The 13,841-nt window shown below is 49.4% G+C and overlaps 1 protein-coding gene across 1 annotated transcript; it reads right to left on the bottom strand.

Annotated features, from left to right (window-relative positions):
* Positions 1 to 204: 204 nt before the first annotated feature.
* On the bottom strand, positions 205 to 13,105 carry TRAF6 (TNF receptor associated factor 6). The gene is made up of 6 exons (XM_009905560.2): positions 12,786 to 13,105; positions 6,780 to 6,930; positions 5,454 to 5,612; positions 4,157 to 4,228; positions 2,505 to 2,582; positions 205 to 1,578 (listed from the first exon to the last, which is right to left on the bottom strand). The coding sequence occupies exons 1-6, from the start codon at positions 13,076 to 13,078 to the stop codon at positions 697 to 699; spliced, it is 1,635 nt and encodes a 544-aa protein (XP_009903862.2). The 5' UTR covers positions 13,079 to 13,105; the 3' UTR covers positions 205 to 696.
* Between the last annotated feature and the right edge of the window lie 736 nt (positions 13,106 to 13,841).

Genomic DNA, 13,841 nt, shown 5'->3' with positions numbered 1-13,841 from the left:
GGACAACCCCATGGATCAGTGTAGGGTAGAGGCTGAGCTGTGGGAGGGCAGCTCTGGGGAAAGGGACCTGGTGGACAGGACACCTATGAGCCAATAATGAGCACTTGTGGCCAAGAAGGCCAAAGGCATCATGAGGTGAATTAGAAGGGCTGTGGTCAGTAGGTCAAGAGAGGTTCTCCTCCCTCTCTACTCTGCCCAGGAATACTGTGTCCAGTTCTGAGCTCTTCAGTTCAAGACGGACCTCAGGAAACTCTTCAGAGAGTCCAGTGCAGCACCATAAAACTGCTGCAGACAGTGCAACATCTTGTGAGGCCAGGCTGAGGGAGCTGGGGGCTCTTGAGCTTAGAGCAGATGTGCCTGAGGGGTGCTCTCATTGCTGGTGATGAAGATGTGCAAGGCTAGAGCCAGGCTCTGCTCAGGGATGTCCACGGACAGGACAAGGGGCACTGGGGGCAAGCTGGAGTAGGGGAGGTGCCATGCGAACAGCAGGAGAAACTTTTTCACAGGTGCTGGAGCCCTGGAGCAGGCTGCCCAGAGAGGTTGTGGAGTCTCTTTCTCTGAAGACCTTCCAAACCTGCCTGGATGCATTCCTGTGAGACCTGCCCTGGGTGTTCCTGCTCTGGCAGGGGGGTTGGACCAGGTATCTCTGGAGGTCCCTTCCAAGCCCTGCCGTTCTGTGACTGCTCTGGTCAGAGGCTACGCAGCTCCATCAGTACTGCGAGCCTGAAAGCTTTCTCTGCGCAGGCTGTTCAGGTCCAGCCGTGTGAGGACCTCGCAGCGCACCAGGAGGGTGTCATCCTTGATGAAGGTTCTTTGCTTCAAGGTTTGCAGGTGCATGAAAGTGACGTAGCCAAAGCCTTTGGGGTTGCGGTGAATTGTCGGCCTCTGGAAGGCCAGCAGCTCCGGCTTGGCTTCCATCACCTCTTCGTGGTTCTGCCGCTCGGGGCCTTCCGACTGGTCCAGGATGGAGAGCCGGATGGTGCCCTGGAAGGGCCAGGGCAGGTGGCTGTCGTACTCCCCCTGCATGGTGTGCACGAACAGCGAGATGAAGTTGGCGCAGCGCTGTGCGCTGGGCAGCTGGATGTGCAGCCGCAGGCACAGCTTGTAGCCAGGCTTCCCGGTGTAGAAGCCGGGGCTGTGCATCACTACAGGCTTCTCTTCTTCCTGGGCTTTCTGAAGGCCGCTGAAGTTCTCGATCTTCCAAATGTAAATCCCATTGCACTGCTGTGCCTCCAGCTCGGCCACCTTCCCCTCCAGGCTACGGATGGTGCGCTTGAGCTCTGCCACGTGGGCGTTCTGAGTCTCCATCTTGGCAATGAGCTCTCTCAGCTGGTGGTCTTGTCTCACCAGACGACCTTCCAGCTGCTGAATGGTTTCTTTGAAGTTTTCAACGTCTGGGTTGCACTCGTATGGGGCATGTGACGCATGTGAGAAGAGGGTAGGCTCAAAGGGCAGGCCGTTGATGAAGGGCACAGGATTGGCAGCAGTGACACTGATGTTCTGAAAGCTCTGAGCCATCATTCTCATGTGGACCTGAGTGAACTCCTGCATGTGTCGTGCTAGTTCATTCCTCTGCATCTAGGATTGAAAGAGGTGTGGCATGAGGAAAACATCACCCATGGCCTGTGCCTTAGAAGAGCATGAAATAACATCTAGAAGCTTCTGTGGTGTGAGAACAGCTGGCACAGGAATCAAAGGGCAGAGGATGGGACAAAGGTGCACCAAGGGAGGGCTCCAAACTAGACCACTGAGAGAAGAAGTTCAAGTGCCAGGAGGCAAATCTTGTTCAACTCAAAACAGTGACATGGGGAAAAACTGCTAAAGATACAGGCAGAACTTACTCTGTGCTCGACATCAGCACTGAGGACAGGCTGAGGGAGCTGGGGGTGTTCAGCCTGGAGAAGAGCAGGCTCCATCACTGAATATTTGAGGCTCCATCACTGGAGATATTTGAGGCTGTAAGCAACATGCTGTAGTGGAGGATGTCCCTGCTGACTGCAGGGGGGTTGGACTGGATGAGCTTTGGAGGTCCCTTCTCATTTATTTTTTTTTTCACTGAATTTTTCAAAATGAGGGTGGTGAGACCCTGGAACAGGTTGCCCAGGGAGGTTGTGGATGTCCCCTCCCTGGATTTGTTCAAGAGCAGCTTGGATGAGGCCTTGAGCAACCTTCTCAAGTGGGAGGTGCCCCTGCCCATGTCAGGGTTGTTGGAACTGGATGATCTTTAAAGGTCCTTTCCAACCCAACCCATTCATAGAATCTCTAAACCTATGAACTCTAAGAGCCATAACTGTATTTGGCACAACTTTGGAAGAAAGTTCATCAAGCAGAGTATTTTAAATCTGAAAAGGGGAGTGTTTTAAATCTGAGACACCTCAAAGCAAAAAAACCAAAAACCTACAAATAACTGAGGCTTGTGGATGGAGACAAGAAGAGGAAATTAAAAACACCCCACCAAAACCATGCAGGAGGTCTGCAGCTCATGACTCTGTGCAGAGGCTTACCTTTTCAGGACACCCAAAGGCACTGTAGAAACATGGCACTGGGGCAGTAGGACAATCATTGTCATAATGGTTAGGCATCTAGAACAAAGCAGAGTTGAAATTCAGATCTCCACCAAGAGCATTCTTTCAGAACACCCTGCAAAAATATGGCTGGATGGACTTTGGAAGGCTGCCTGAGGTCAGAGCACTTCTAACCTCAGTTTGCAAAGCAATATGGAAGTTTGGAATAGCAATGCTGAGCTGATGATCTACATTCTCCACCTCCCTGCTACGGACTTTAAATGGCCTTTGCTCTTAGCTCAGGGACCAAAACAAACTCAGGTTCTCTTGCTGGAATGAGCTAGCTCATACCAGGTCCCAGTGCCTTTCCTTTCCTTTGGAAGCACAAGTTGCTGTGTTGTTTTTTCTGGTGCCTGTGTTTGAGTCCTCATGATCTCATTGCTCTGAATTCCCCCTATCCATGCCCCAACTCAAAAGCTGAACAGCTTCAGCTGAGGCCTTGCCAGCCCTAAAGAGAAGAAGGGTAATTCTGGGGTTCACAGCAGAACACCTGCCTGCATGACTCAGTGTGTTGCCTGCTTTAATATCAGAGTCAAGGGGTACCTGCTCAATGCAGGGGGCTGTACAAGATGATGTTTGGAGGTCCCTTCCAATCCAAACCATTCTGGGATTCCATGATGAAGCACAACACAAACTATTAATTCTAACCCATCATATATTATCTGCTCTCCGTTTTTGCAGTTCATTATTAGATCTAGTGACAGATTTGATTACTACACCTAGTGACAGCAGTGTGACCAGGTGGGCAAGAAGGCCCCCAGCATCCTGGCCTGGATCAGTAATAGTGTGACTAGCAGGAGCAGGACAGTAATTGTCCCCCTGGACTCAGCACTGGTGAGGCCACATCTTAAGAACTGGGCTCAGTTTTGGGGCACTCACTGTAAGAAGGACATTGAGGGGCTGGATTGTGTCCAGAAAAGGGCAACAAAGGTGGTGAAGGGTCTGGAGAACAGGGCTGGGGAGAGAACTGGGGTTGCTTAGTCTGGAGAAGGGGAGGCTGAGGATCTCTACAACTCCCTGAAAGGAGGCTGCATTCAGGTGGGGGTTGGTCTCTTCTCCCTGTGAACAAATGATATCAGGAGAGGAAATGGCCTGAAGTTGCACCAGGGGAGGTTTAAGTTGGGTATTAGAAGAAAATTCTTCACTGAAAGGGTTCTCAAGCACTGGCACAGGCTGCCCAGGGAAGTGGCTGAATGCCCATCCCTGGAGGTGTTTCAAAGCTTCAGAGATGTGATGCTGAGGGCCATGGTTTAGCAACAGCCTTGGTAGAGACTGGTTGGACCCAATCTTAAAGGCCATTTCCAACACCACTGGCAGCTGCTTGGCATTCTTTAACCTCCACTTGAGATCCAAACCACGCAGCATGGCCCCTGTCAAAAAGCAGCGGAGCTGAACACTGGAATTTGCTGTCAAAACTCCTGCAGAACTTTATCAGGCTGCAGTGGAGGCAACATTTTCAGAGAGAGCTAGACAGGGAGGGATTGATTAGCCAGGAGACAACCTGTGTCTTCAAGTTTAATCCCAGATTAAAGAATCTGTGTCAAGACAAAAGCTCTGCCCCAGCTGAAGCACAGAGCAAGGCAGCCTCTTACCTGCTCTCTGATGAGCACTGTGTTGCAATATTCACAGAACACATTGGCCAGAGGGCAGGTTTGGTCATGGAGCTGAAGTGATCAAACAGAAAAAGAGAGGAAAGGAGGAATCAGGACATTATGGTTTGAGTTCCATTCCAAAATTGGCTTTTAGCTAGATCCCAGTGTGAAACAGACAATCCCCTCACCCTCAATAAGATCTTTCCCATAATTACTGGTTTTTGACACAAGAGATTCATCAAGTTGCAGATATTTCATTTCCTGACGCTCTCATGCTTCAAAAGAGTCTGCATTTACCAAGAAATCTCTGACATTCATGTACAGCAGTAGCTGAGCTGTGTGAAGTGTATTAGGGTGAGGTTTTTTTGGGGTATTGTTGGACTACAGGAGGTATTTTTGTTTGACACTTCACAGCATAATATCTAATATCCAATTACCAGCCCTTGCCAGAAAGCACAACCACATCCAGAGAAAGGCATGGAAGCTCAGAAAGGACTGTCCTCAGTATCAGCCAAGTGAAAAATGCTGTCAGAAGAACGCAGAAATCATTCAGAGCAGTGTCCAGCAGCCTCATTCTGCTGGGGCTGTATGAAACATGAAATGCTCACTGAAGTTCATGACAGTAAGGGTGGGGAGACACTGAAATAGGTTGCCCAGGGAGGCTGTGGACACCCCCTCCCTGGAGGCGTTGAAGTCCAGACTGGATGAGGCCTTGAAGAACCTGGTCTAGTGGAAGGTGGCCCTGCCCACAGCAGGGGTATCTGAACTTCATGATCTTTAAGGTCCCTTCCAACCCAAACCATTCTCTGATGTGATTATTGATGTTGGCATTGCTGGGCACTGGACAGCAGCACCTCATATCTTGGTCTGGTGTGTTAGCAGACCTGACACGTTTTGTGTCAGTCATAGATGCTGCCAATGTCAGTAGTTTTTGGATGTCACCCTGGCTGTAGAGAGAGGCCTCTCTGATGGCAAAGTTAAAAATATTCAGATGATAGTTCAGTGGTCATGGTAGCTGGTTTACAGCTGGACTCAATGATCTTAAAAAGCTTTTCCAACCTGAATTATTCCATGATTCTAACCCAAGTCTTTTCAAGCCACAGGAAGTTTGCATTTCAGTGCAATCCTCTCCCCAGCTGTCACCTGTTCTAGACTCACGTCCTGAGTCTGTAGCTTCTCAGCTGTGCAGCAAGAAAAGCTCTTCTGGACCAACCCCTTCTCTGTTTTTAACTCATGTTCCACTTGCAAGCGAGCCCACACCAATGAAAGCTGAACAACTGAGGCTCCTGCCAAGTACCTCTTTGTCCTCATAGGCCATAGATGTGGCACAGTTTGGACAGCAGACTTGGCGCCGTGGGCACTCCTGTGTCCTGTGCTCTTTCAGATGGTTCTTCTGGAAGGTTCCTTGGCACTGCGGGCATTCCACGGTGGAAAATTCACACTGCAGCTGGTGGTCCTGGACAAGGACAGAAAAGGGTATTACAAACAGGTACCATCAGCTCATCTGATTTCAGGGGCAAGCACAGCACAAAAGGAATAAGCTGCAATCTTCCCTTCAGGTAAGCAAATCTTTACACATTTCTGCTGACTTTACCCGTGTTGGTCCCATGACTAAGATGCCTTCATAAATCCATAGCTTTAAAAATGCTCTCAGCTCAAAACTCAGCTTTATATTCATCCTTTTAACTTTGGTTGGGTTGGAAGTGACCATAAAGATCATCCAGTTCCAACCCAATGCCATGGGCAGGGAGACCTCCCACCAGCCCAGGTTGCTCAAGGCCTCATCCAGCCTGGCCTTGAACCCCTTCAGGGAGGGGACATCCACAGCCTCCCTGGGCAACCTGTGCCAGTGTCTCACCACCCTCACTGTCAAGAATTTCTTCCTAATCTCCAGCCTCAGTCTCCCCTCTTCCAGCTCAAAGCCATTGGCCCTCACCCTGTCACTACAAGCCCTTGTCAAAAGTCACTCCCCAGCCCATTCGGGTCCTGGAAGGCTGCTCTAAGGTCTCCTTGGAGCCTTCTCTTCTCCAGGCTGAATAGCCTGTCCTTGTAGGGGAGGTTCTGCAGCCCTCTGATCATCTTCATAGCCTCCTCTGGACCCTCTCCAGCAGCTCCACATCCCTCTTACACTGGGGTCACCAGAACTGGAGGCAGTGCTGCCGGCAGCGTCTCAGGAGAGCAGAGGGGCAGAGTCACCTCCCTCATCCTGCTGCTCTCCCTGCTCTGGATGCAGCTCAGCACACAGCTGCCTGCTGGGCTACCAGTGGCCATTGCTGCTCCTGGGGAGTTTGTCACCAACTGACACCCACAATTCAACAAATGACTCAACAAATAATCTTCCCTCAAGGGAGCAATAAATTGACTCAGGAAACATGTCAAGTACAGATACAGCCAGACATGAACAATCCTAAAGACAAAGCTGCATTAGAGCAGTTTTCATGTACTACAATGTTGTCTTGAGGATCACCTAAGTGCCACTTAATATTCATCCAACTCCCAAGTCTGTGGAGCTGTAGTCTTCAATGAATCAGCATGAAGAAGCATCAAGTAGAATCATCTCTGTCAAAGTATTTTAGATTTGCCCATGAACAGAAGGTTTCAGGCTGCCAAAAGCAATTCTCACCTCCAGATGCCTCAGCTCCATCTTCACACCGCAGCCCTTGTTGGGACACTTCACCATTAAGGAAAGGATTTCCCGCTTCGCAAAGTTGTCAGGGAAAAGTTGATTTTCCAGCAGAATTTCGTTGTCTACTGGACATTTGTGACCTGCATCTCTGCAGAAAAGAAAGAGAGTCCAAGTTTCCCTTGCCCTTCAGTTTGAATTTTTTTTACACTAGCAAGGGCTGAGAAAGTCTTTGAAAACAAAGGCACTGGTGTGGCAACTGCCAGGAAGGATGTGACATATGTCAGAGAAGGTGACAACACACAAACTGCCCCAGAGGTGGCATGGCTAAGGGTGCTGGGGCTCATTACCTTGGAGCAGAGGAGCCTGAGGGGTGCCCTTATTTGTGTTGATAAAGATGTGCAGGGCAGTGGAGGGGAGGACAGAGCCAGGCTGTGCTCAGGGATTTCCAAGGACAGCACAAGGGGCACTGTGTGCCAGCTGGAGCAGAGGAGGTGCCACAGGAACAGAAGGGGAAACTTTGTCCCTGTGAGGGTGCTGGAGGCCCAGAGCAGGCTGCCCAGAAAGGTTGTGGAGCCTCCTTCTCTGGAGACATTCAAAACCTGCCTGGATGTGTTCCTGGGTGCTCCTGCTCTGGCAGCAGGGGTTGGACTGGATGATCGCTGGAGGTCCCTCCCAACCTCTAATATTCTGTGACTCTCTGATTCCCTGACTGGGATAGTAGCACTGTTCTCACTCAAGAGCTTTTATTTGGACAAATACCATGACAGATACTCTAGAAATGAATTTGAGGAGGATGCAAAGAAACAAAGAACTTACAGTCCCATTTCTGGAAGTACTTCACATAGCTTAAACATCAAAGAATAGTTCACATACTATTTCAATACAATCCTCCACCTCAATCCTCCACCTCCTCCTCATAAGGAGAATCTTCTTTCCAGTGAGGGTGATGGAGCACTGGAACAGGCTTCCCAGAGAGTGTCACAAAGATGACAGGAGGGCTGGAGAACCTCTCCTATGGGCACAGGCTGAGAGAATTGAGGCTGTTCAGGCTGGAGAAGAGAAAGCTCCAGGGAGACCTCAGATTCCAACACGACCCATTATATGAATCATTAAAACTGGAATAAAAATGGGATCACCTCCACCCAATTTTCATCAACAACATGGATCCAGCTCGTTTCTGAAGGCAGGAGCTCAACAGATCTATTCACAGCAAGTGACACATTTAAACAGGCCTGAGGGATCAAAGCTGCTGAGCTGAGGTGCCAATGCGAACAGCAACAGAATGGAAAAATACATGAGGTGGAAAAATGTCAGAGAGCATTTGTGGTACAAAGATCAAAGGCCAGATTGCTGCCACTGCTTGCAACCATGAGGGGAAGCAGAAGTAGAACCTAGTGGGCTGTGAAGAGCGGGAGGGAATTAGTGTTCTTTGTTGGAAAAGGAAAGAATTGCTCAGCCACATCTTTAGCAGCAACACTGCTAGAGGAAGCAGGGGTGAAGTTGAGTCTGCAAAGACACAGGGAACTTCCTTTCCCAGTCTTGGCTTGCCAGAGCTAGCCATGAGTGGCAAAAAGAAAATGCTGCTTTGGGAAAAAAAAAGAAAAAAAAAGAAAATCCCATCAGCATGCTGATCTTTGTCACAACCCAGAAAGGCTCCCTCACTGCAGGCAAGCTGCAGAGCAGCTCCCATAGTCATAACTTGGCCCATTCATCCTGCTTACTCAAAGGATAATAACGGAACCACAGAATGGCTCAGGTGGAAAGGGACCCCAGAGATCCCCTGTGGCAATCACCCTGCCATGGGCAGGGACACCTCTCAAGTGGACATTAAAATCTAGGTGTGCAAAGTGCAGCCAGAATAATTTTGTTGGAAGAAAACCAAATCTGTTCTGCTGTTTGGGGGTTTCCAATAAAAACCCTGAGTGGTTCAGCCTAGCAGCTGGAAGAGTTGGCAAACACCTTAGGGCCAGTCCTGCCAAGGGGTGGCCTCATCAGTGCTGAGTCCAAGGGAACAATCACTGCCCTGGGTCCTGCTGGGTCACACTGTTCCTCATCCAGGCCAGCAATTAAACATCTGAAATATCATTGTGATGATCTGTAGTCTCCAAGCTGTCCATATGTGTTTAGCATTCACTCAAACAGTCAACACCACTGATAGCAATGAAGTAAACCAAGAAAGAGGTGTGGAAAAAAAAGGCAATGGCTTGTGGTCACTCAGACTGCTTAGACACCTAAACCTGAGCACAGCAGACACTCGAAGCTTCGAAAGGAAGAGAAACCATTTGCCATGCCTGAGGTTTGAGAGGGAGGTTTCTCTGCCTGCTACGAGATGTTGTGTTCTGAGCAGGAGTTCACTGCAGTTTCTCACTCAGTCCTGTGGTGAATTCTAACCAAGCTCAGCAGCAGCTCAGCAGCAGGAAGATTTGAAAAAAGGGTAATTGCAGGTAAGGATCCCTGCCTGGAGGTGTTCAAGACCAGATTGGACAGGGCCTTGAGCAACCTGTCTGGTGGAAGGTGTCCCTGCCAATAGCAGCAGAGCTGGAACTAGATGATCTTTAAGGTCCCTTCCACCCCAAATCACTCTGTGATTCTGTGATCTAAAAATTGCAGAATCACATAATACCTTTAGTTGGAAGAGATCTTCAAGATCATCTAGTCCAACCTTTGACCCAGTGCTGCAAGACTGGAAATGAGACACTCAACTTTAAGTTTAACCATTTTCCCCTCAGTTTTCTACCTAGAAATTCTGTTGCCTGGGAAATGATTGGTGAGCAGACACCTCTAAAGCTCAGTGTACTTAAAGTATTGATTCATTTACCCTGAGTGTTTAGAAATGTCATAATCCCAGGAAATGGCTTAAAGACTTATTTGTTTGCTTTCAGAAACACCCAAGTTAAAGAAGAAAATAAAACCTTTCAACTGCTAGCAACAGCAAGTAAGGAGTTCCCAAATTTAGTGGCCTTTGCTGCAATTCAGTGCTTACAAGCACATGTAAGATTATGGACATTATGCTTTTATTATGTACAGTATCCCCTGGATGCCATCCAGAAGGATCTTGACAGGCTTCAGAAGTGGGCCAACCAGTGAGGTTCAACAACTCACAGTGCAAGGTCCTGCAGCTAGGTCAGGCCAGTCCCAGGCACAAACCCAGAATGGGTGCAGAGTGGGTGAGAGCAGCTCTGAAGAAAGAGCCTTGGGGGTCTTGGTTGCTGAGAAGCTCCCCAGGAGCCAGCAGAGCCCTCATGCAGCCCAGCAGGCAGCTGTGTGCTGGGCTACAGCCAGAGTGTGGGCAGCAGGGCAAGAGAGGAGATTCTGCCCCTTGACTCTGCTCTCCTGAGGCCCCACCTCCAATCCTGCCTCCAGCTCTGCTGTCCCCAGCAGGAGAAGGACACAGAGATGCTAGAGTGAGGCCAGAAGAAACCACAAAGATGATCCAAGGGCTGGAGCAGCTCTGCTGTGAGGATAGCTTGAGGGAGCTGGGGGGTGGTCAGCCTGGAGAAGAGAAGACTCCAGGGGGACCCCAGAGCTGCCTGCCAGTACCTGAAGGGATCCTGCAGGAAGGCTGCAGAGGGACTTTTCATGAGAGTGTCTAGAGAGAGGACAAGGGGGAATGGTTTGAAGCTGAGGCAGAGCAGGGTTAGACTGGAGCTTATGAGGAAGAAATTCTTCACTGTGAGGGTGGTGAGAGTCTGGAACAGGCTGCCCTGGGAGGCTGTGGCTGCCCCCTTCCTGGGTGTGTTCAAGGCCCTGGCCTTGGATGAGGCCTTGAGCAGATTCCCTTGAAAGAATTTAGGTTAGAACAGGCCTGAGGCCAGACATGTAGCCAAATGCTTGCACCTAGGGAACAAGATCAGAGTCAAACCTGCCAGGATCAGGTTTGGGGTTTTACTGCCTCCTTCCATGCAGCCAGCTGACACACACTGCACTGAATGATGCAGCTGGGTAAGGCCTGATGTACTTTTCTTGCAGGAGGAGGAACATGATGAAGGCAGCAAGGGACTAAGGGAGCAGGGTGATCTTGTGATATGGTTAGTAGAGAACTGAAGCTCTCTCAACTTCCTCTGCAGAATCCACAGGCAAGTCAATTTTCATGGGTGAGGTCTGGTGGCATTCTGCATTTCCTAGATAACAAATTTTCATCCTTTTTCTCAGAAAAATTGATGAAAGTGATATTAAGAGGAATGTTCCAGATACAGGCCATGAATTTCTTCCTAAATCCAGAAATAGCCTCCTCTTTTTTTATCAGAAGCGGGGAACACAAAATGAAGCTTGTCTTCTCAAGGCAATATTGCCCTTTTGGAGCTAAAAGGGATTCATGGATTCATAGAATGATTTGGTTTGGAAGGGACTTAAAGATCACCCAGTTCCAACCTCCTGCCATGGGCAGGGGCACCTTCCACCAGCCCAGGTTGTTCAAGGTCTCATCCAGCCTGGAACACCCTTAGGGACGGGGCCTTTATACAACTTCCAGCTGTACAAACAAAGCTGCAATCAGATTGGGTACAGAAGCATCACATAAAATAGTGACAGAATCACGGAATCCTTCTGGTTGGAGAAGACCTTTAAGACCATCAAGTCCAAACAGTATTTAACTCTACCAAGTCTAAGCTTCAGAGAAGCCCACAAACCCTGCACTCAGAAAATGTGGTTGTTGGTGTACTGTTAATTTAGTGAGCTACAAATGATAGGCCATGTGGAAAAGGCAATGGAGTAGAACTATGGATAAAGGGCACAGGAAACCAATCAGGAAAGGACTGTCCACTTTGCATGCTAAACACCTGGAAAAACCCCAATGTTACATGGTAACACTGAAGACAGGTTGATGATCTTTACACAAAGGTGTGCAAAGCGAGGCTGGACATAAACCAGGCTTCTCTGTGGTTCACACAGAATGAAGTATTTGCATTCCTACCAAAGTACTTTGATGTTTGAGCTACCTAAGCAAGAAATTGACCACATGCTGAGAAGGAAAAACTCTGCAGTTTAAGATGTAACCTCTTACCAATATACCCCAACACTCACTGACACTCACTTGTAGCCTGGGCTGCATCCAGAGCAGGGAGAGAAGCAGGATCAGGGAGGTGACTCTGCCCCTCTGCTCTGCTGAAGCCCTACCTACAGCCCTGCCTCCAGGCTTGTTGACATGGTTTAGTTGATTAGATGGTGTTGGATGATAGGTTGGAGTCAATCTCAAAGGTCTCCTCCAACCTGGTTAATTCTATTCTATTCTATTCCATTCCAGAGACCCCAGCATAAGAGCTGCTGAAGTGGGTCCAGAGGGGCAACTAAGGTGATCAGAGGGCTGGAGAACCTCCCCTGTGGGGACAGGCTGGAAGAGTTGGGCCTGTTCAGCCTGGAAAAGAGAAGGCTCCAAGGAGACCTCAGAGCAGCCTTCCAGTACCTGGAGGATGCTACAGGGGAGCTGGGGAGGGACTTTTGACAAGGGCTGGGAGTGACAGGATGAAAGGGAATGGATTGAAGCTTGAGGAGGGCAGATTTAGACTGAAGATTAAGAAGAAATTCTTTAGAGTAAGGGTGGTGAGACACCGGCACAGGCTGCCCAAGGATGTTGGAGATGCTCCCTCCCTGGAGGTGTTCAATGCCAGGTTTGAAATGAGAGCACAGCAGATTTATATTGGGTGTTAGGAACAAGTTCTGCGCCACAAGGGTGCTGGAACACTGGAACAGTTGCCCAGGGAGGGATTTGAAGCCCCATCCCTGGAGATACTCAAATTCAGGGTCAACAAGGCTCTGAGCAGCCTGATCTAACAGACGATGTTCCTGCTGCCTGCTAGGGGGTTGGACTGGATGACCTTTGGAGGTCCCTTGCAACCCAAACCATGACTCTGTGATCTTAGGGTGTTTATTAGGAAGCATTTTTAAGCAACCATAAATGCCCTGCAGTTCAACCAGCACCCCAAGCACTCACTTTATCTTGCCCTAAAGCTGCTCTCCTTTGCTAAGGGAATTCCTCCTCCAGAGCCCCTTTCCCACACTCTTTACCTTATGGACTTGACAATGCAGCCCTTGCAGAAGCGGTGCCCGCAGGGTGTCTGCACTGCCTCTCGCAGAGCCATCAAGCAGATGGGACATTCGTATTTGCTCTCCAAGGGGGGATCAAACTCCACATCATAGCCTTGTGTCTCCTCTGTCAATGAGCTCGGGGGGTTGGCAGTGCCACTGCTGCCAACGCTGTCGTCCTTGGCTGCAGCGCTGCAGGCGCTGGCCATGGCTGCCCGGCAGCCGCTTTCCGCTTCTCGGCCCCCACAGCAGCTGTCACTGTACAGCAAACTCATAGCAGCTCAGAGAGTGCTGCATGGAAGTGCTCTGCAAGGGACAAAAACAAAGAAAGGAAAAAATGTGTTAATGTCAAATATTCATCTGGAATCATGGAATGGTTTGGGTTGGAAAGGACCTTGAAGATCATCCAGGGACACCTCTCACCAGCCCAGGCTGCTCAAGGCCTCATCCAGCCTGGCCTTCAACACCTGCAGAGAGGGGACATCCACAGCCCCTCTGGGCAACCTGTTCCAGAGTGTCACACACACCTTCACTGTCAAGAATTTCTTCCTAAACTCTAGTCTAAATCTCTCCTCTTCCAGTTCAAAGCCATTGCCCCTCATCCTATGTCCTCAGGACACGATGGACACAGAGCTGTTGGAACAAGTCCAGAGGAGGCCACAAGGATCATCCAAAGGCTGGAGTACCTCTGCTGTAAGTACAGGCTGAAGGAGCTGGGGTTGTTCAGCCTGGAGAAGAGAAGACTCCGGGGGACCTCCGAACTGCCTTCTAAGAGCTGAAGAGATCCTCCAGGAAGGCCGCAGAAGGACTTTCCATGAGAGTGTCTAGAGACAAGACAAGGGGGAATGGTTTTAAGCTGAGAAAGAGGGAAATTTATTGGACTTTGAGACTTCAGGTTTGGTGTTTAGACCTTTCTTGAAAGCTCCTTCAATACAGAAAGCTCCTTCAATATAGAAACATTGGTAGTCTCACTGGGGATACCAGCATGGTTGTGGTAGCTTTCAGTTTTTCCTTTCTTTCACATCTATGAGCTCAAGC

This window comes from Dryobates pubescens, chromosome 37 (assembly GCF_014839835.1).
Source record: "Dryobates pubescens isolate bDryPub1 chromosome 37, bDryPub1.pri, whole genome shotgun sequence".
In the NCBI taxonomy this organism is placed as follows: Eukaryota; Metazoa; Chordata; class Aves; order Piciformes; family Picidae; genus Dryobates; species Dryobates pubescens.
This window is presented reverse-complemented; position numbering and strand designations above follow the sequence as displayed.